Source organism: Plectropomus leopardus, chromosome 7 (assembly GCF_026936395.1).
Source record: "Plectropomus leopardus strain MGB_pleo_1.0 chromosome 7, ASM2693639v1, whole genome shotgun sequence".
Classification (NCBI taxonomy): Eukaryota; Metazoa; Chordata; class Actinopteri; order Perciformes; family Serranidae; genus Plectropomus; species Plectropomus leopardus.
This window is the reverse complement of record NC_142182.1, coordinates 8,868,454-8,891,802: the sequence shown is the minus strand read 5'-3', so window position 1 is coordinate 8,891,802 and position 23,349 is coordinate 8,868,454. Positions and strand designations below refer to the sequence as shown.

The 23,349-nt window shown below is 39.4% G+C and overlaps 2 protein-coding genes across 3 annotated transcripts in view; one reads left to right on the top strand and one right to left on the bottom strand.

Moving 5' to 3' along the window:
* The window catches only part of LOC121950136 (uncharacterized), a 77,004-nt gene that overhangs the window by 17,759 nt on the left and 35,896 nt on the right, over positions 1 to 23,349 (top strand). The window contains exon 2 of the mRNA XM_088079811.1: positions 17,285 to 17,365. The gene's annotated coding sequence lies outside the window, so the exon portion shown is untranslated. The remainder of the gene's footprint in view (positions 1 to 17,284; positions 17,366 to 23,349) is intronic.
* Positions 383 to 23,349, bottom strand: part of LOC121950135 (paired box protein Pax-6-like) — a 28,869-nt gene continuing 5,902 nt past the window's right edge. The window contains exons 2-12 of one of the 2 annotated variants that reach the window (XM_088079810.1): positions 22,344 to 22,397; positions 19,908 to 19,931; positions 13,239 to 13,369; positions 11,628 to 11,843; positions 10,280 to 10,442; positions 7,513 to 7,665; positions 6,173 to 6,255; positions 5,552 to 5,702; positions 4,951 to 5,060; positions 3,106 to 3,247; positions 383 to 1,947 (exon numbers count right to left, since the gene is read on the bottom strand). In XM_088079810.1, the coding sequence (XP_087935936.1) occupies positions 1,862 to 1,947; positions 3,106 to 3,247; positions 4,951 to 5,060; positions 5,552 to 5,702; positions 6,173 to 6,255; positions 7,513 to 7,665; positions 10,280 to 10,442; positions 11,628 to 11,843; positions 13,239 to 13,369; positions 19,908 to 19,931; positions 22,344 to 22,397 (1,313 nt within the window). In that variant the 3' untranslated portion in view covers positions 383 to 1,861. The remainder of the gene's footprint in view (positions 1,948 to 3,105; positions 3,248 to 4,950; positions 5,061 to 5,551; positions 5,703 to 6,172; positions 6,256 to 7,512; positions 7,666 to 10,279; positions 10,443 to 11,627; positions 11,844 to 13,238; positions 13,370 to 19,907; positions 19,932 to 22,343; positions 22,398 to 23,349) is intronic. The other variant, XM_042496054.2, reaches the window with a different exon arrangement.

Sequence of the window (23,349 nt, the reverse complement as noted above, 5' to 3'; positions counted from 1 at the left end):
TCACTATACGCTCTTAGTTACAAGCAGCTGCGTGCATATAGCTCCGAGATAACACCATCATCTCTCCTCTGCTTAGAAGTGGTGAATTTAAATTTCGCTGCAACTTAATACGACATAATTCTGAGTCGGGTACAGCCCTACAAATGACACTACACATCGTGATATGGCCTATGTGTTATCAAGTTGCTCACTTTCCAAAGGGTTTTTTATTTGAATGCATCCAAAATACATACATGTAATCTGCATGCAGTTGGTCCATTTCTTTTCTCTTGAGATGGATAGCACTACAGCCTGTACTGTTTCAGGTTTGTTTTCCATAGCAAAAGCCTGAAGCTCTTAAGTTTCAGATGCTCAGGTAAGGTCCAAAAGGCCTTTGAGAGTCATGTCTGGGTCTCTCAGTGCTCTGCTCCAAAGACGTGATAGAGTTCAGTTATTAGATCTATATGTCTTACTAGTGCTGGGTGGTAAACTGGTTCATACGGTATGCTGGTATTAATTTTTCATGTGATATCAATTTTTCAAATACCGTCATACCACTACATAGCAGAGACAGCCGCTGAGGTGCAATCTTTGTTTCTTACTTATACAATAGAATATTTGAGATATTTTTCTTTAAATACTTAAATACTTTGAGTATATGTGTTTATTTTAGTTATTTATTAATTTGATATTGTTGCTGTCCATACATATGTTTAGTTTGCTTTCGATAATGTTCGATAATGTTGACATAGTTATCTGTTAGCTTGATTACTGTATTAACTGAATGCCACTGTCACACTGAATGTCCCCGCTGAGCCCCACTCAAACTTTAAAACTTTATATGGAAATTTAAAAAAAACAGACTCGTCAAAAATATTGATATTGATATTGATTCAACTTGAAAAATTCTGATTCAGGTACTTCCCTAGTAACAAGAACTGTATTTGAAATAACTTTATTATGGAAACCCTCCCAGATCACTGGAGAAGACGAATACTTTACACTTTAAAATTAGAAACAGATTTACATCCCAGACACAATCTATTGTTCACTTTTTACAACCCAGCAAAGTGTTTGATCTGTGTCCAGTCTTTGAATAGTTTGTTTACTGTTAAACTTCTGGACAAAGGATCTTTGGAATTAAAACAAACTGAGACCCCCCCCCAAACAGACATAGTTTTTCACTTCAGAATCGGAGTTCATGCCAGTTAGCAGATCACATCCAGGTCAGGGTTTTTTACAATACCAAACACACGTCACCAGAATCCACATTCTGAAATTCTGTACAAATACTCCAGACTGGAGCTTTTGGAGTCTGCTGATGTAACACATTCACAGCAGACAGTTCATTTAAGTTCTTCCCTTTATGTTTCAGTCAACAACTTTTTGCTACAAATACACCAACATGATATAAATTAGGAACTGAAAGTGGAGGTAATTTGTCGGACACTGAGCAGTTCATTCCCGTCTGGAGTTCAGTGTCAGGATGGGCCACCTTCCTGAGCTTCCTGAGTACAGCTCAGACTCGTGCTTTTCATTCTGGGCTTGTGCCAAAGTGTCCTCACCAACCAGACTTTGAATGGCAGCTGGAGATGGTTTTGAGACAGACCTTTCCAAGACCTTGTGGTAACATTACAATCAATATTGGAAGAAGTTTCTGTCCTGCTTGTCTCATGAATTTGGTCTTCGCGCAAACATTAATGAGAGTATTTCTTCATATTTATTTGCTGAGGTGCAGTCTGTTGTTGTCAATGACAGGTCCTTTTTAACATTCAAGCTGTAAAGTAGGGATAGGTCTTTCTCTGATGTCCCATATGGTCCTGTTGCAGCAGCCACTGCTGACCATCACTACAGTAAAGAACAATTGCCGTGGGAAATGACATCACTGCAGGCGTGGCCAGTATTGTGACATGTCCGCCTCATTTCCTGGAACTTGGACTGGAACTGAGACACCAGGGGAAATCAGACCTGGTCGCAGGAGAAAGAAGAGGTCATTAGAGTTGACAAATAATGACACAACTTTAAAGGTGTGTTTCAACTAAACACATAAGCACATTTTAGAAGCAGCATAGTTGCAAAAAAGAGCAGATGCAAGTCTTTTCTTATTGAACAGAGTCCATGCAAGGCATGTAAACCAAAGTAACCATGCAGCTGTCATGAAAAGAGCAAGAGTAGACCTGTACAGGTAGGATGTTGCACTCAAACCAGCAATGAATGACAAGCAATCTGACATTTCGATCTAATCTTTTTTTAAGTGTTTTTGGAGAATTTCAGCTACATTATAGCTTGCTTTTTGTTTGTACCAGCTGTCAGAATTTTTGTTCTGCATTTGGGTCCACATCCTGACAGTAGTTATGTTTTCAGTTATAGTTTTCACAGTTTTTACAGTCCTTAATGCAACATCAAAACCAAAAAACGATTGATAAAATCCTACATTCCATGTCTTGGTATTTTTAAGACTTTAAAAAGATTTGACTTAAGACATTTTAATACTAATTAAGACTTTTTTTTATTAGATTAATGAATTAAATGCCTTTTAAGACTTTTTAAGGCTACGCAGTAACCCTGTGTTTACTAACTAACTAATACAGTACGGCTAAGCATTGTCCAAGCACACAGAACTTTATCATAAATTCTAGTGATTTCAGGGTTTCCAAAAGTACCAAACATGACAAATGAATCTTGGAAAAAATGTGCAAAAAAAGAAGCTTTTTTTCCATTGGATGGAATGGTGCAGAACATGTAATATAGTACTGTGAAAAAATGTGATCTGGGCTCCAAGTCTTTGTTTTTTGTTAGTAATTTGTATTTGGTGTTCCAGTCACTGAGGGTTTGCTGCTGTCTCGAAATATAAATGACAGTTCAGAATATACAGTTGTTGGAGTTTAAGAGTTAAACTTATTATCCTTGAATGTTCTCAATGTGTATCTGAAATTTTACCATAACTAGCTTTGCTGTGGATATATTTTTTTAAATTCCAAGAATTCTTACACTGAAAAATTTGAACCCCAAATTTTATACATGATTGATTATCATCAGTATTAAGTGCAAGGTATGAACATGCATCCTGTTAGCTCAGGCAGCAGGACAGGTATGTAAAGAGTCCAACAGTGGGGAACTTCCTACCTGTTGACGATGTTGCAGAGGACGTCATTGTCTGGCTGTTGATGTGAGGCTGCATGTGTGGTGGAGTATATGTCTCATAACTTCTTCCATTTACAGTGGGGCTGGTGGGCAGCATGCATGAATAAGAGGTCTGACTGGAGGCCTGGAAACAAATAATATTACCCATTCAAACAGCAGAATTGATCTGTTCACCATTTAATTGCTATAATGCAAGATTAACAGTGTATGCAACATTCAGGACATTAATACTGCAACAAATCATTATTTTTACACAACTAAATATAAGAAGTGTGAGGGCGCTTATAAGGCGAGTGGGAGGCGCTGTTTAAGGGTGGGAGTCTGGTGTTTCAGTTAGCATCTGAATGTGAAAGTTTTTTCTTGGCCTTATGTGTCTCCTTCCCCTAAACCTAACCATCTGTGGCAGCATGTACGTTTGTTGACGTTGGTTTTCATGTGCTTTTGTTGCCTAAACATAACCACGTGCTGAGTTATATCATCTTGTGATTGTGTTGACATCATAGTATCAGCATCCTAGAGCATAATGAGCAGACACAGAAGGATACTGAGTCCACAACGAACAATGGTCATCCATGACAAACATTACCACAAGATGGTCTGGGCAACTGCAGGAGCAACACTTTAATTTGTCACATGAATATCAGCCAGCCTGATCAGGAGAGAGATACTGACACGTAGAAGATGCCGTCTCTAATAGGGTATCTATTGTTTTTTTTTCCAATATTGGTGTCAAAACAATACTTTTAAAACAGTACCAGTACCTGGCGTTGCCTGAACGGATACTTTTTTTTTCAAAGTAAAACACAAGTTAATGGCTTTTTTTTACATTGCAAAGACAAATTTGAAATGGAAATTGAGTGCTTTAGCTCCTACCAGTTTAAAATAGATACAGATATATAAATATGAATTAATACAAAACATTATCAACAAATTCATGTAATGCATTAACATAAATAATACAACTTAACCCAACAACAATAATTTACACTAATTAACACTTATAGTAATAACTGCAACAAAAATTTTGAGATTGGATCAAATATTGTCTCCCTAACTCTCGTGAGACTCAGCAGCCAGAGATTCCTCCATCATCTGATTAAGAGCGGCAGAGATCAGGGCTGGTCCACCTTAACAGTCCACTTTAAGTGAGCCTGGTCAGTGTGAATGTGAAGCTAGCTTCACTAGCTAACTTTGGGGCTAAACACCTTTGCTTTAATTAGCAGGTGGCAAGAATGACTTGTGGACTTGTAGCATTTATTCCCTGACAAATCGCCTGTTACCATACCCTGTGTTGTTTTTAACTACATAGTCTGCTCTCTCAGGTTCGGACCTTGGGCAGGGGGGCCCTTCTGCTGTGGAGTTTGCATGTTCGCTCCGGGTTCTCCGGCTTCCTCTCACATTCCAAAGACATGCAGGTTTAGGTCAATTGGTGACTCTAAATTGCTCGTAGGTGTGAATGAGAGTGTGAAAGGTTGTCTGTCTATATGTGTCAGCCCTGTGATAGTCTGGCGACCTGTCCAGGGTGTACCCTGCCTTTGCCCAATGACATCTGGAATGGACTCCAGCACCCCTGTCGACCCTTACGAGGACAAGCGGTTACGGACAATGAATGGACTCTCTGCTCCAGTCGCCACAGCCTCACTATCACCAGCACACATTCACTGCACACATAATCTGGCACTGAAATACGGCACCGAAATTTGCATGAGTTGAATGGAATCGGTGCCATATTAGCACTGGGTTTCGGTACCCGATCCTCATCTCTAACTTGAGGTGTTCCAGTGCTAAATTAATTGTGTATTGTGCTGTTATGTAAAGTAATCTTACTTGCATAGGCAGGCTGGCAGCCATACTGAAGCTGGGCATGGCTGGTAGGCTGTAGCTGTTGGACAGAACTGGGTCGGACCTTCCCAGCATGGATCCTGATGAGAAGGACACTAGAGCGATAAGGATGGAGAAATGGAGAGAACAGAGATTTGTATGGTATCCCAGTTATTTTAATTGACCAAATAAGATAATACAGTATCTCTATGACAGTGGTGGATGTAGGGATGATAGTTCCAGGCTGTTTGCAATTCACAAGCAAATCTGAAGTCGTACAGTTCAAAACTCTATACTTCCTAAACTAAGACAGTTATCAGCAGATAATCCATTAATTGCAGGGTTAGTGGGTTGATTCCTATGTCCAGAGGAAGACATAAAATCCCCATATTGTAAATGGTAAATTTGATGCACTCATTAAATTCCACCACAAACACTAAAATGGGAAAGTCTATCAAGCTCAGCATGGATCTCGCAAAGCAGATTTCAGAAATTGCAGAAAGTATTGGAAACTGAAGACTGCAATGACATACATGCTCTTTACAAGTGTATGTAAACGTTTGACCACAACTGTATTTGTACTTGTAGCACATTTCCTGGTCAGCACCTGGTGTAGTAGGTTGTGGTATAGGCTGGTAAACACTGGTGTTGAAACTGCTGCTGATGGGAATGTGGTTGGAGGAGCTGGACACCTGACGACGTTGATTTCTCAGCTTCTCCTCTCTTCTCCACTTTGCTCGTCTGTTGGAAAACCAAACCTGTCCATGCCACATAGAAAAGAACAAAACCCAGGTTGTTATAGGGTTATTGGATTAGTTCACAAAAGTCTGTCCATCTGGTCCATTCTTGTGAATGTGATATTTCAAGAAGACCTTGAAGGAATTACTTTAAACTTTGGTATAGACGCTCGAGGAGACTCATGGGTGAGCTGATTGGAATTTGGTATTCAAAGGTCACTGTGACCTTGCATCCATCTCATTTTCGTGAATGCAGTATCTGAAGATGGAAGCCTTCAGTGAGTTTCCCTGTTTCCTCAAATTTTGCACAAACGTCTACCTTGACTCCAGAATGACCTGATTAGAATCTGGTAGTCAAAGGTCAGAGATCATGTCCACATGTAAACAAGTTTTTTATTAGGGTTATTTAATGATAAATATTAGTACAACATATACTCACAAGCTGATGCACTGACTTGTGTTTAAGAAGAATTATATCCAGTAGAGATTACCTGTATTCTCGCCTCTGGAAGGTCTATTTTGTTGGCAAGGCGTTCTCGGGCAAACACGTCTGGATAGTGAGTCCTTTCAAACTCTGGAACAAAATCATGATAACATAAGTTGTGCTGTGTTAGACTGATACAGTCAAAGAAATTATTTAGTCTTTTCTGTTCGATTTGCCTGTTTCATTTACATAAAAGATTTCCATGCAACAGAGTCAACATAAACCATACGTTATATTTAACCCGGCCTATTTAAATCAACTAAAACAAAGATGAATAGACTGAGAATTTATGTAACTATAGTGCATAGAATTGACCTAATTTAATCTTATCAAGTTTGTGCGATTACTGTTAAGACATTCTGTGTATTTCAAATCTGTATTTATCCTTTAAAACCTGGAGAGACATCACTTTTCTTATGCTGCATTCAGACACCTTAAACCTTTAAACCCAGAGGAAATGGGTTTGATCTCTTACCCAAACATGTGAAAAAAGGCAATGAGCAACTTCACAAAAAATTATTATTGTTATTGTTATTGTTATTGTTATTGTTATTGTTATTGTTATTATTATTATTATTATTATTATTCAGAAAATCATTTTTTAAAGGGAAAAGGGAAACACTAAACAATATGTATAAATATATAATTATAATTTTGAAATTATTTCATTGAATTATTTTACCAATACAATACAGCTAAGCAATTAACTAATTTCTTGCAAATTTTCAGGCCTCTTCTTCTCAAGTTGCACATTGCCTTCTTCCCATGTTTGTCAAAGAAGTCAAGCCAGTTTGCCCGGGTTTCAAAGGGTTAAACTACAAATGATGGCTTTATGTGCGATCTGCCGTATGCAGAGGACTGACTCTGGTATCTGTCTCAGGGAATCTACAGAGAATCAATTCAGCGCAGACTAATTAGCAAACATTTACACGATTACATAAACTTGCTGCTTCCCAAATTCCAGAGCATAGTTGACAACCAGATGTTTTAGGAGAGATTTGACATTTCCAGAACGACAGGAGCGTTTTCCTTACATGCAGTCATTTTTAACACACAGTAGATGACATGACATTACAACACAACACAACATGTGCTGGGTGACAGCACACAGGAAGTGACTGATAGTTGTCTACATGAGACAGCATCATGGTCATTTCTGATCAGCAAAACTTGCTGAGCTGTCATTGTCTTTATTTTTGATCATTTGTGTTGAAGAACATGATGTTTGTTATGGAGACATTTTCTCCTTAGGCCCCAAAATCAGGCTTTGAATGAAATGATACCAAAAGAACCACAACATTTACACATTAAACAACATGCTTAGCTTGTTATTTTAAACTCAGTTACCTTTCTCCAGGGCTTCTATCTGGTCCTGTGTGAAAGACGTTCTGTTTCTCTGCAGTTTCCTTTTCAGCTGAAGCCTCATCTGAGTCTCCTCTGAGTCTTCACCGTTTGAACTCACTGATATGGTGTTTTCCCCTCCCTCAGCTTGTGAGCACTCTGCACCAAGGATGAAGGAACAAGTTGTGGTTAGGCTCACAGGGGTTTTAACATCTTAAACATCAAATAGCACCACTTTTGCCAGGATTTTGGCATAAGATCCTGTTGCCAAAAACCACCTTTCACATCTGCATGATATGTCATTGGATGTCATCAGCTGAGAACCCGGCAGGATAGAACCATTTGCGGTGTTATGATTTGCGACGGCATCAAGTTGAAACACTGCATGTAACAACGTTATATAAGGAGCATGAAGGTCTGTAAAAGGCGGTCGGGAGTGGTGTTGGATGGATCGAACAAACCAAGGACTTTCATGTGAGAGTCTGCTGTTCGCTTCCCATTAGAATATGATATTTTCCCCCACACTTTACCATTTGCCCTTTTGCCTAAACCGAATCTGTGTCAGCATGTGCTTTTGTTAAGGTCGCAGCGTTGGTTGCCATGTGCTTGTGGTGTTTAAACATAACCATGTGCAGCATAAACCCACTATGTGCTTTTGTTCACATCACGGTTGAGGCATCCTGAAATGTTAACAGCAGACGCAGAAGGATGCCTACAGTATTGTATTTACATGCAGAAGTCCACTGCAAAATGGCAATATGTGACGACTTGGGATGAGAATGTATTTAAAGAAGGCAAAAAGCAACTTGGCAAGATCCTGCAAATTGCAAGAAATTAGACGATTCAGGAGATTATATTTTTAAAAGGCTAGAGAAAAATGTCCAGAGAACTATATATTCAGAATTTTATATTTTAAGTTATTTCACAGATTCATTCAAATTTTTAACAGTTGTTTTTTTTTTTGCTAATTTGCCCAGGTTTCAGAGGTTTAAACCAGGCTTAAATTAGTATGATCTCATTAGCTCTGAGTTGGGTTTGTGGGATATCACGGTCCCCTGGTTTAGTAAAATTTATCAGTTTCAGAAGTTAAGTCAAAGCTCTTTAATTATATTGCCTCAATTTATGTGTTGATAGGCACATGAAGTCATATTTTACTCATATTGTTTCACTACCGTTGATATGTTATATTAAGGTATTTTAAAATGTTATATTTTATATTATATACTAAGTATGTCAGAATTTAATAGTTTAATAGTTTAATGCTGTAGGTAACTTGCATAAAATTAAGCTATGTATTTAATTAAATAAATGTTAAATTATTTGTATAGTATGCTGAGTGAGACTGTCTGTGTGTGAGCTGCAGGGTCTAGCAGGTTTATTAGCAAAACCAACTGAATCAGTGGCTGCAGCACTTCAATAAAACCCAGACCTTTATCAGAGTAGACAAAACAATATATATTATTCAGATCCATGAGATGAAACCATGCATGTAAGTTAAAGATGAGTGAAGGTACAGGGCACTTAAGAGTGGAGATCCCTGAGCAGACGGGGAGCTTGACTCCAGCTCCCTGTGGAACTCATGTTATTTGTGGTGCTAGCCTAATTATTCATTATCCCCAGCAGACAGAGACTGCAAAACAGAATGAAGCCATTGCTCAGTGTCACACTCAGTCAGGCAGAAAGAGACACAAATAAGAGCAGACGCCCCCTCTCCCTCCCCTACACACACACACACACACACACACACACACACACACACACACACACACACACACACACACACACACACACACAGGCACAAACATGCTGCGGACTGATGAGGAGGCAGCAGCCGTGGTATATAGCATGACTTTGTTTCACTGTTGTAATCCCAGGGTGCTGGAGGAGGCGCAGCATATGAGCCTACTCCATACAGCAAATGGGGCCCCCCTTAGCCACACACATTTAAAAAAGGAGGCTGCTCTTGTCCTCTGCCCCATATTATTTCAGTTTTAGTATATTCTGCAAGCAGTTAATTTAATGCCACTGACCTCTTTAAAAAAAATTTTTTTAAAAATCAAAAATCAAACACAATCGGACAAACATGACTGAAATGTGACCTGAGATCAGGATTTTTGAATCGTGGTGCGTACAACATAACGAGATTTCATAACAGCAGAAATATTTTGAGTTTTGTGCAGTAAAGGTGAAGTGGCCTGCACTCACACAACTTTGTAAAACAGTGGGGCAGTAATGCAGAGTATCAGAATTACATCTTAAAGGGTTTTTTTGTCTGTTATGTCTTTTAAATGCAAAGTCTATTAAACAAGCAGACAGAGTCTCACTAACAGTAGCTGCATTTACTCTAGAAATATGATGCTATTATGCTGTCTCGCCATTCTGTGTATGACGTCTGATTGTGAAACAGAAACTGAAAAAAAGGTCTATGTAAAATGAAAAGCTGGAAAAACATGACAATGGGCAGCATAGGTGGGACATTTAGATGACATATTTATGTGTATGGCCCACAGTGAGAGATTTAAAAGCAGGTGTTACCATAGCAGCTAATTCAGAGAAGCAGAGCAGTGGTTGGAAATGTCCACTAAGTGGGAAAACGATGAGACCCTCCAAGCAGAAGACAAGACCAACTACCTTATATCAGAGACTGTGCATATGCTATATGGGATGCTACTGCCCAGCACTGAGTAGTAGTAGTAGTAGTAGTAGTAGTAGTAGTAGTAGTAGTAGTAGTAGTAGTAGTCAAATAGAAGAAGTAGAGAGGTTAGTGTCTAACCTGTGGCAGTGAGTGTAGTCCCGGCAAACCACCCTGAGCGTCCCCCCCACGTGGTTTGTCCATTGAGCATCTTGAGTTTGTCAAACATCCCTTCAGCTCCCACTGTGCCCATTTGCTGCTTGTCACTGGCCAGGTTCCTGAGCACTCGGTTTATTGACGAAACCTGGTGATTAACACAACGACATTAGTACATAAGAGCAAATACATTGTTTGAAACCACTGATGAACAGACACTAAGGAATCAAACACTTCAATCTTGAACTTAAACCAAAGCATTAATGACCTTCTGTCAACCTTCAGCAAGCCTCACCACGTCCTTTCAAAGAAACGGCATCGATGTTTCATGCGTAAACCGAGTGGACAGACAGATATTGGTCCTCCTCTATCACTCATTTGTAGAGAGATGAACAATGTTATGTGTGTCAAGGGTTATCATGGCCACCTAATCAGAAATTGGGGAGTTATTAAGAGGAATATTGGGCGGCTGGTGTGCGCCACAGCCCTCGTCGCCACAGTGTGTCCCATGGGCCCTCATCGGCTTTTTTTCCACCGGATTTAGCATGTTGAATCAGTGGTGGCGGGCACTGAGCCGCACTCTCAAAATGCCCGATCTCGGCCCTTTGCTGCGTGTCGTCCCCCACCTTTACACACTTACTCCTCTATCTGAATAAAGGCAAAAAGCTCCCCCAAAAAATATTTGAAAAAGCCTACCTAAAAAATACTATATCAGTGTAAGACACTTTATTGAGTATTTTCAACATGAAGTTTAATTTCAGTTAGATCCCATAACGGCCGCTAACAGTACTTTCTGACCCAAACAGCTTACTGCAGGCGGATGAGAAATATAGTGCCAAAAGAAAAGACTTTGTAACAATGAGGTGCGCGTCCCGTCTGTCTCCTCAAACCTGGAGTACACTGACTGCCAGCTACTTTATTTAATACACTGAATAGACATGTGTATGTCATAAAGCCCCACTTAGTAAAATCCCGAACTATCCCAGGTTTCCTGATTGGTTGTGTTGTTATACACTCTGTAAATATTCTTTGTTCTTTCAATATTGGGATGTGCTGGCTTAACTGGCTAACTGGCGGTCTTCCAGTTTCCTGTGTGAGTGATGATAACAGACAAGCACCGTCTGCGGGTATGGAGGGGATTCTCCTCTCATGGAGGTGCAGAACATACATGATGGTTGGCCGTCGGGTTGGTGATTTTATGTGCAAGATTTGGCCCAGACACGGCATGAGGCAACGCAGCAAGTGGCTTTCGTCACCGCTAGTTCTTGGATGTTGACTTAGTGTGTCACGGTCTTAACTGACATGACTCAGCTGAAAAACAAAAGGGTCTTACGCTGGGTATATTGTCGTTGGTGCAGATTCCCTCTGCCAGCAGTCGGTCTCTGATCTCCCAGGCGAAAATGGACGGACACTCTCTCTTGTACTGGGCAATCTTTCCCACCACATCTGGAGTAGCCACCCTGGGTTTACTCCCTCCTATGGCCCGAGGACGGATTGAACCTGTCTCGTAATACCTGCCCAAGATCTTACTCACACAGCCGTTAGACACCTGGACACAAAAAGAGCAGACATCACAACCGTTATTTGTGACTGGAAAAAAAAATACATCCAAATAATTGCTGTTTGGTGGAAGATTTAGGGCAGTTGTTCTCGTCTGGTCGAGCCATGGGCTATAGACTTCTCCTTAGTCATTAGTTCAAGGTCCACACATTTGATGAATTACCACATATTTAGTCATACTGCAGCTCTGTGCGTGAAATAAAGTAATAAAGTGTGTTTTTTGCAAACTTGACACTTTCACAAGTTTCCACCAGTTAGGAACCACTGATTTAGGAAATGAGCACCATAAAAATTAAAGGGTAACTCCACCAATTTAACACATCAGTGTTTGAGGAGAACAACAGCCAATGAGAAAAACATACCTAGTTCTGATTGATGGATTGATTAATTGATCGCAATATTTTGATACAAAACAACCAACTGTTCATATTGAGTCCAACAATCTTATAGGATTGCAATGCTTAATCGACAGGGTACTCCTCTATAAGAACTAGGGCCGTACCTGTCTCAGAATTTTGCAAGTCAAATTAGACTTGGCTGTTCAATACGAATGTTTGACAAATTACACTTTATGTTTAAAGTTTGAATGGGCTCAGCAGGATGTTCAGTGTGACGGCGGCATTTACTTAATATAGTAAACAAGCTAACGGCACTAACAACGGGTCGTCAGTGCACAGTAACGTTTTTTGCCAACACTAGATATCAAAAGACAGATAAGAAATTTCTGTGCACTGTAAATTCACCATTTCTAAACCGCATTGAATCAGCTGCAGCTTGTATCAAAGAGTATCATAAAAGTCAAGAGCGTTCACTCTGCAGCAAAGCCTAGGGATCAAAACTTTCCCAGAAGTACCCTACACAGCACACTGACTAGCAACAAAAAAAAAAACAACTGCTTGACCTGAAGCACTCTCAGTCAACTGAAGGGTCTCCAACTGATGATTCGAATGTCCGACTTTTGGGGAGGGGGTCCCTAAAAAGAACCAACTGGTGATTGTAGGAACGAGGAAACAAGCAGTACTGCTTAATTTCAAAGTCAGATGCTTTATTTACCACCCTGACAACCTGATCACTGTCACTACAAGGCATCTTGGCTACATCAGCGTCACATCTCTTCCTTTTGATTCTTATGAAAACAGTCAAAATTTACGGCAAACCAGAGCTTGTCAGTTACACATAAACAAACCCACTGAGAGTGTTTGGGGCGGCAGAGAGTCCAAACTGAGCTCACGTCATAGTTACCAGGCTATGTCCCTGTGCTCTGCGTGACCCGTGTGATGTTAAGATGGTTATGCAACCAGCTCACTATTCCTGTACGTACAGTCTCTACTCCCACATTTGGTACGACTGCTGAAAGTGTTAGCTCTAAGCATGAGGAGTTTACCTGTAGTATTCTGGATATGTCACAGGGTCGAGCTCCACTGTGTGCCAGCTCCACTATCTTCTGCCTGGTAGAATCAGGTAAAGGTCTCCCATTTACAAACACACCTCCCAGCTGGTTAACTCCACTGTGACCTACACACACACACACACACACATAGAGAGTAAAAAAAAAAAGATGTTTTCAGCAGTGTATTCACTTAGCTATAGCTAATGCAACAATAATTTTTGAAAATAATTCCATTTAAAGCAAAAAAAAAAACTGAGAATGAAATGAAAAGTCAGACTACAATGACTTGACCCACACTGATCAGGTTCAAACAAGGGAAAGAAGTATGTTTGTTTATATTTGTGTGAAGTGAGGAAACACAGGTCAGAGGTGACAAAGGGAAAAAAATATCTCAAGCCAAAAACATGTGGATTCTTGTGTATTTTTTGGCAGATCTTTCTGTCTTTACAGCAGGTGTTACTATAGATTTGAGTATTCTAATATGATATGATCTGGTTTCTTAAGACATGGTAGATGGTAGATTTCTTAGTCATCTTTTAAACAAAGTTTAAAAAATGAAATTACAATATCTCCTTAATCCTGCTACATCTTTGTAGTTGAAGGAGGAGTTCATTAACATCCCCAGCTACTATGAAAATTTCATCTGGTTGTTTGGGCATGCTGCTGCTGATGGCGTCATAAAATGCCTGCAGTGAAATTTTTGAATTTGTTAATAGATTGAATTTTATCAATTATTACAACAATGTTAAGTGATGCCTTGATGCCGGACTGGGGACTCGGACTCAGTTAATTCTGACTGGACTCGGACTCAAGTCAAACTATTATCTGGTGACTTGACTACAACACTTTTTCATGGACAAGGTCTGAATCTAAAGTAGTTTTTTACTATAACATACAGTTTATCTTACGTCACATAAAACATTTTTTGTAAGAAGTTATAATGGAATTGCAGTCCCAATCGTTTAACCAAGGGAATAGGGTCAAGCTGCAAACTGGCACTTGTGTAGGCTTTTGTGTGGAGCTTAACATGCTCTGTCTGCTGATCAGCATGTTGCAGGTCTGACACGTTTCAGTCAGCAGCAGCAGCGGCAGCAGCAGACCACAGTCTGTGCTGTGACACTGTGCAGGTTAAGTAGGGATTTGCACTGAATCAATTGTCTATTGTCCGTTAATGGCTCTGTGGGGGAAAGCATATTGCAGATTTATAAACCTCTCAACGGGACATTAATAAATCATACAACCGGCCAACACACACACGCGCACACACACACACACACACACACACAGGAGGTAAGCAATGAAGCGGGGCTGCTGTAAATCAAAAGATCAAAATGGGTTTCCCTATAGACTCTGTTCAGTCATCATCAGGAGGCCACAAATATGAATAAAAACAATATATTCATGTTTTTTTTCCACTAAAGAACAACATATGTGCAGGGTGGGAAACACACTGCAAAAATCTCAATTTTATCATCACCGAGTCTGTAAACATTATTTTCTAGATAAACAACATTTAGTCCTTTTTTATGGAAATTTCCAGAGATAAGTATCTTTGTCTTCATACAAACAATAATAAAGGAAGTTGCTGCACTAAAAAAAAAAAAACAGCAATGATTTGACTTGAAGTTTTTGCAGTGTGGGCACTGGTGCCAACAAAGGAGTGGGTGGCATGCTGACAATACTGGTTCATCTTCAGAAAAAGTAAAGAAACTGCACATCTTTTTAACATGCATGATCTAGTATATGTATTAAGATACTGTTTGTCCCATAGAAATACTGGTTTTTGAATCCTTCATGTAGATGTTAATAAAGGTTTAAGGCTATCCAATATTTATACAGTAGTTAGGGGTGGGCGATAAATCCAATACACCCAATGTATTGCGGCTTGTTCCAGGTGCGATTTATAAATGACTTCATCATGAGAATCGAGTATATATTGTCTAGTTTTTTTTAGCCACTAGCACGAGACTCACTTTGCATTTCATTTTCCCCTCTCTCTCCTTTCTCTGCCTCTCACAGACACACACACACACAAAGCAGGGCTTTTGCAGAGCTCCAGACCGTGACTATTTAGTCACATTAAGTGACCATGGAGCACCACCATGACTTACATATACTATTAATATATGAAGTGGAGAGCTGTTAGTTTGTTTCAGCTTACAGAGAATAAATCATGATGTTGACCTGCGCTGCGGTAACAGTGTTATGAGTGGTAGTGGCGGTAGTCTGAGCAGTTGAGGCTTTGTGTTTTAGTATCTGTAGAGCTTGATCATGAACATTTAGTCACATTTTGTGACCACGGAGCACCAGTGCAACTTGGAAATCTTTGCAATATATGAACTGGAGATACAGTACTCGTCAAAAATTTGGACACACCTTCTCATCCAATGGTTTTTCTTTATTTCTATCATTTTCTGCATTGTAAATTAATACTGAAGACGTCAGAACTATGAAATAACACATATGGGAATATGTAGTGATATGTATGATTCTTCAAAGTAGCCACCTTTTGCTCTTATGACAGCTGTGCACACTTCTGGCATTCTCTCCATCAGATTGGACTATAACTGTAAGCTTTTACCAAAAAAGGAGGGAGGGGTTAGACTTTGAGTCATCAAGTCATTACTAAAAAAATACCAAGGCACACTGTTTGGCAAAATGGGCTTAGCACCTATGCGTTTCTACTCACAGACTTCATCAGGGCGTCACGCCTTGAGTTAATGACAAAACAAACGTCAGGTTTAAACTCTCCCTGCTTTCTTGGTCATGTTTGTCCTTGAAATCAAAGAGCACCTATTTTGATACCTACATATATAAAGTAGCACTCCTCAGCCAGTCTACATGAAATAAGTTTTTATCTCTGAAACCGTCTTCGCAAGAAAACTGGCACTTTCAATTGTTCGTTCAAATACCTAAATATGACCAATATTTGCCTGACAGGCAAAATAATGAACATTACGGTTATGACAGAGCAGAGGTGGAAGTAGTGTGATGTTGTAGCACTGCATACTAGATTTGGTGGTAGTTCAGATAGATTGTTACTGTATGTCAACAAAGCAAGTAGTCTGAACATGGGAGACGGTGTTTCTCAACTGTCAACACGACCATGATTGTTGCCGAACCAAACTAAACCTTAAACCAGTGATACTCATCTGATGGCCCACAGTCCATATCTGGCCCCAGATGGGGTGGTGGGCGCCACCAAACATTTTCTAATTCACAATAAATATAAAGTGATTCACACTGGGAATTGTTTTTGCACTTTAAGTATACATAAGGTGCCAGAGTGCATAAAAACGCATCAAAATAGTGCTTGTTTATTTTTTTTTTTTTAAAAAAAGCGCCAATAGAGGATCCCTGCACCCCTGGACGGGGGTCATAACTTACCCCCTAATGTCCTTAATTCCTGGAAATTTCCTAAAATCAGAGAAATGTCCAGAAATCCTGGAAATGTCCTAAAATCTAAGAAATGTCTTAAAATCCTAGAAACATCCAAAAATCAGAGAAATGTCTCAAAATCCTAGAAACATCCAAAAATCAGAGAAATGTCTTACAATCTGAGAGAAGCCCTTAAATCCTAGATATGTCCTAAAATCCTTGAAATGTCTTAAAGTCCTACAAACATTGTAAATTCCTAGAAAATTTTACAAAAGCAGCCCCTAAGCAAAGCAAGTTGAGTATCCCTGCTCTAAACCATGTACGAGTTGCATATCCAGATAAAGTAATATAAATAGTTTTTGTAGCAGCTGTGTGCAAGAACACTGACGAATGCAAGGTGTCGGACCAGAAAATTCTCATATGTGTTGACACAAAAACATATTTTGTTATGGGTTATATGCGATTTCAGATCATTGACTGTGTTAATTTGCTTTATTTATTTGCGCTTTTTAAAAAATATAATGCTGCATGTGTTGTCATGGTGAGGAAAGACAGAAGATGGCCCACACATTCTGAGGTGTAAGCAGGAAAGACAACAGTAATGTAACTAATATATAACAGCAGTAAAATTGAGCTAAAGGTGATCTGTTTCATTCATTTAGATCTGTATGGAGGACAGAGGGTGGAGGCACTCACCCACCGTCCTTTGGAGATGAGCAACGGATGGATAAACAGGATCACAGGTAGTGTACCTCCCAACACACCTCACACTGTTGTGGCTTTAAAATTCTCTCCTGGTTAATTAAATTATAAGGAGAGCCGTGGCCCCTGTAGAAGCTGCCATTGACTTTGAGTGTGACGGTGGATTATTTCACCTTCTAAATCTCCCTCATGCTGCCTCACATCATGTTCACTTTGAGTTCAGGGGTTGATCGCTTCGCTGAAGAAATGTTAATCACAGTGTCATTTCCCAGAGGAACACACCCGGGCTTTCCTCTGCTGACACACAATTAATAGACAGACATATGGAGTCAATTTGGCTGTGGTCCCTCTGTGACACGCACACACATACACACACACACACACACACACACACACACACACACACACACACACACACACACACACACACACACACACACACACACACACACACACACACACACAGCAGGCGGGCCCCTGGGAGCAGCTCAGCAGCTTTCACTTTAAATCAGCTCATTCACACTGAACCTGACTTCAATTAACTTTCACTTTAACCATGTTTTGTTATTTTCAATGAGTTCTTCAAATTAAACAACAAATGACGCTGTTTGTGCGTGCACTACAGAGTGATCTGATCTCATCTCTGATCTGCATGAAGACATCATTTATTTGTGCCTTCAAAAACTGCTACATATCACTGTTGAGAAATTATCCTGTTTTATGACACTAATGTCAACACAGTCAGCAGAAAATGTCTTTCTGCAGACCTTCATATGTTATATTTTCAGGTTATTATATAGCTGATATGTTGAAACTTTTACGTTTCAACACGCTGGTTAACTTGAGTTAAGTTGAGGCACAAACCCTGGTTACAGTTCAGAAAATACCTTTTTTTGCCCAAAATGCCCATTTTTTTGTGGCATAATAAATACGGAGATGTCCCTATAAAAAACAACTGCTTGTTTTGGCACTTTGCTTTACAATTAAAAAAACAGGACGTCATCAAACACACATGCTTGCATGCATGGTTAGGATGCCGCAACAAGGGCCTGATTGATTAAGTTCCTTCCCACCCTATAGGTGCCCTCACGCTCCATACGTCACGTCATTAACAGCAGTGTTTCATCCTGACGCTATCCTGAGGCGCAACAGGTTCTGTCCAGACGAACTCTCGTGGCAGGGCCAGCTGCCAACGTATAGTAACACCGCGAGTGGTTCTGTCCAGCTGCTTTCTCACCTGACACTTTACAGCAGTGTTTCATGCAGACGCAAAAGGTCGATTTTGACGTAGCGATCTTACGCCAAAAGCACTGTCAAAACGTTGGTATTTTACGAGTTTGGAATGAGCACGGGCTGATTTTACAGCATTACCTCTACATTTGGAAATCACATACTGTTGCACAAACTAGTCTACAGTCATGTCAGCTGCAGGAACTCTTTTGAATAGACTGTAGAGATAGATAGATAGATAGATAGATAGATAGATCCTTTATTGCTACATAACTACACAACAAAATTTAGTTTGGCAGCATCTTTCAAACTTAGCAGCTTCAATATAAATTTAAAGAGATACGAAGCAGACAAAAGTATGATGTGTATTTCGAACATAAGAAAATACTATGCATATGAATGTCTGAAAGGGGGTAGGAAGAAGCAAAATGCTTGTCTGGTCCTACTACTGATCTTTTCTAACCTGTTAATCATCAAACATGAACCAACTCTGCAGCCAAGTGTCCATCTCCACACCTAAACCTCTCTGATCATGCTCCTCATATAAATAATCAACAATACTACAGAAATACAGAAAACAACAAAATCACCATTAGCATGCTTTAAATTCCCCTTCCTCGCCTCTGTATCTTGCAAAAATGATCTTTTTGAACATATTTTTAAACTGTCTGATACTCTTCCATTATTTAATTTCTTCTTTCGGTCCATTGCACTAAAGCACACCACAAATACACATATTAATTCAGATTCAGTTTCCCTCTTAAATTATAACCTCCTTCTCTACCCATGAACATTTTTTGTTTATTTCCAAGAAGTACATTATTTTTTGCTTTGTACACGACCTTACTCTCATACACAACTTTACTCTATTACACAAGCATACTGCGCACACAAGCACATACACACAGACACAAACGATGACGTGCGCAGACTCACACATCTCAAACTCAAAAAAGAGTTGGACGCTTTGGAGAATTTCAGCTCTCATGGAGCACACTGCAGACTGACTGAGCCCATTCCAATCAATGCCTGATGTAATCTGCGCCTCATTCACTAATGATCTTCGCTAATGAATATTGGTGTTCACCTTTAGTTACTCCTCAACAACCTCCAGCGGCTCCATTCTCACTATATTTGAATTAGAAATGATTAAAGCGGAGGTGATGTGATAATAGCACCCAGTCTGACATTTGACCCAGTGCTGCTGCCTGACAGAAACCCGGCTAAAATCTGACATGAAGCAGCATCATCCAGCAAGGCGGGGTGTAGAGGCGGTGTGGTGTCAGAGGAGAGATGCAGGACAAAAAATAAATAAAACAAGCACAGACACAGAGAGAGAAGTAATCCACACACCTTCACCGCAGACAGCATGGACCTCTTGTCCCGCAGAAAGAAAAAAAGAAATCAGGTGGAGTTCATTGTCATTTCCACCCAAAGTAATTTCCACAGCCCAGCATTTTGACTTTACAAAAAAGGTCCAATTAGTGGTTTTGAGATGCATTCAAATACATTACTGAAAAGTTAGAAGTTAGTGACAGAAGATCAGCATCTTATACTGAATGTCTCAACAGACTGGAAAACAGTCATTAAAGGGTCATTACAGTTTATTACAATTTAGGCCCTGTTTTTGTTGGTTTGTCCATCGTTTCTATCAGTAATAGCATGATATTATACACCAAAGAACATATGATGACTTCAACAAAGTCCATGGGGGTAGAAAATGTCAGCGTGTGTTTCTTACACTTGCCTGTTTACGGCTGTCAGCATTAATGTGTTAATTGCAATGAGATTAAGGTCTGACCATAATGTGTGTTGTTTTTTTAGGAAATTATGGTAATCACGTGCTGCTATTTTGTCGCCCATGCTTCCACAGAGATGGAGCATTATGACACTACTGCTTTTGTGAATGGCTCATTTCACTTCAAAAAAACTCCCAGACGGCTCAGTTGACGAGTCAAAAGTAATATGCTCCTCCAGAGGAAAAACTATTAGTGTGTCTCTCAGAGCTGCCGCTGCCATTGGTCTGTGAAGGAGAGCCAGTTTTACCCTCGGCATCAGGGCGCAATGTATCCTAAAAGTCCGTTTGAAATGTCGTTTTGAATGTTTGAAAAGTTTACACCAACTACCAGCAATACTGTGAGTAGCTACCAGGTGTTTGTAAATAATTTCCTGCCCCTGAACTGCAAATATAGCCGTGGATACCATCAATCAATTAATCAAGCAATCAATTTTATTTATATAGCTCCTTTCAAACAAATCAAATGCAGTTCAGAGTGTGTTACAGTTTGATGATCATAGTTGTATCAAGAGAGATTTGGATGCTATTTTGATTTCCTGATTTATTTGTGGGGATTCACAGCAAAACCGGGGGTGGACTTTTGAATTGTATTTTCTTTCAGTGGTTCAAGCTGGACTGGGATTGAACTGTGCTGAGTGGCCAGCAAAAACAAAAAAAAGACTCAGTGGACTGAACTTTTGATGCTGTGGGGCAGTTTTTTCACCTACTCACTGTTACTGCAGTGCAGCACTGATTTGACAAAAATAGATTAAAAAATTAAGATGATAAAGTCACTTTTCTTTGCAGTAAGCGGTTAATGTGGTTTAAAAGAAAACAATTTTTTTGACAGTCCTGCTATTTACACATCCAGCAGATATTCGTCTCTTTAGATGCTGAATGCTCCACTATGTTCCCCAATTAGGGAACATAGTGGAGCAAAACTGTGTGTGTGCCTGCAGTTTGCAGCTGAGCAGTTGGTGTACAGTGACTACATCAGAGCTCTGTCACTGAAAGCAGCTGCTGGAGAAAACGACACTGTGAGAGCAGTGAGAGCCAGCCACAAATCGTTTTAAAGCTCCGTAAAGCTGCAGAGTCTCTGTAGGCTCATCACTATGAGTGAACCCTCACAGATTGTCACATTGTCACTTGTTATCATAAAAATATCAATTATAGCCGCATTAAGACCCAAGATGGACAAACTGAGTTGTGTATATCTGATATTTTACGACACTGGAAAACACTACAGAGATGGTCGAAATGATCAGTAATGAATCAGATGTCCCAGTTTTGAATGCTGCAGGTGAAGCTCTGCTCTGCATTTGTTTTTGTCAGATCAGCCCGTCGTTTTGTGAGGGTTGATTTTATTTGACATGGGCCCCTAAAAGTATTTCTCAGTTGGAATATTAATGTGGATTGCTTTATAACTGTAAGATGTTTATATATGTACATACATAATATTTATCATTAACCCTTTATAACCTGGATAAGCGTAAACATTTCTTGTGCTGCCTCCAGACTCCATTAACAAGTATTTACACCTTGAGCAAATTGGTTTGATTTCTTATAAAAAAAATATTGGGGGGAAAAGACAATGAACAACTTGGAAAGAATTTTTTTCACAGATTGCAAGAAAATAGTAGATTTAGAAAAATATTTTTTAAAAGCTAGGTAAAAATGTCTAGGGGAAAAAGCTATATAATGAATAAAAATTACATATTTAGCATTATTTTTACGCAATTAATTTATAGCACTATTTGCAGATAATTTCCTTCTTTTTTAGCTTTCTTTTTCTTCTTTGTGATGACTTTCAGGCACTTTCCTTGCACTTTTTTTTTTCTAATTTCTTGCTTATTTGGGGTGGTATCTTCTTAAGTTGCCTTCTTTCCATGTTTTAAAAAGAAATCAAGCCTATTTGCTCAGGTTTCAAAGGGTTAAAGCACTGTTGGATACAATTAGTGACAACAAAAGCATAAATTATAGTAAAAACAAATACTTTTGGGGATGTAACTCACTGTTTTGCATCATGGAGGCTACACCAGTCTCCCAGCTTGTTTGACTTCTGAAATCTGTACAGAAAGAGAAACATTATAAAGTACACAGATAGATATTACAGCACACACATCTGTCCCTGCACATGAATCAGAGCAAAGGAAGACATCCTCTTAAATTATCAGGACACTTTTTGTCTAATCAGTTTTCCTACAGCAGTGAGAGACACACATCATTTCATTCTTTCCTTTTTAAAATTGGTTTGTAGGGATTTGGAGGAAATGGCGAACACTTTTTTTCCCCAGAAATAAAAGCATGTTGAGAAGAAATGATACCCACAGACACTGTCTGGACTGAATGGCTGAATGCCAGGCCATCCTGTGATTGGTTCATATGCTAATGTATGCTAATGTCCATAAAGTTATGAGCACAGACTTGAGCTCTCACAGTCGGGTTCAGTGAGCTGCCACAAACTGAGAAGCTTTGTTTCATTCTCATTTTCTGTATTTATTTATCTTTTGGAAACACGTCTGTGTCTGTTTTATTCTACGACCTAACTTACTGCACTGCAGAGTTCTTAATAGTTTTTGTTCTTTCTCTTTAAAACATTACAGTTTTTGTCATTTCAAACTGAAGCTGTCCACTTATGAAAAAAAACAACCCAACTTTTTTTCTTGTTTGTGCCTCAGTTAGACATTGTGTCTGTGTGTTGCTGAACAATGTGTGCACAGTTGCATGCATGCTAAATATACAATGGCATTGTATGAGAATATATCTCATTTAGGTGAAGCCTCGGCACCTTATGATAACCTGAAATTTAGCTACATTGTGGGATTTGGGCGACAGCTGGTATACAGTATAAAAAAAATCAAGGAGTGTTTGTTTAAAGTATAATAATTTGGATGAAAGATGGCTTTAGCTGTTTTAGATTATTTTCAGGGGCAAAGGTCTGGACACATCCAAAGTTTTTACCAAATATATTTAAAGATCACGCAGAGTTGCATATTGAAATGAGAGGCTGCTTTTTCC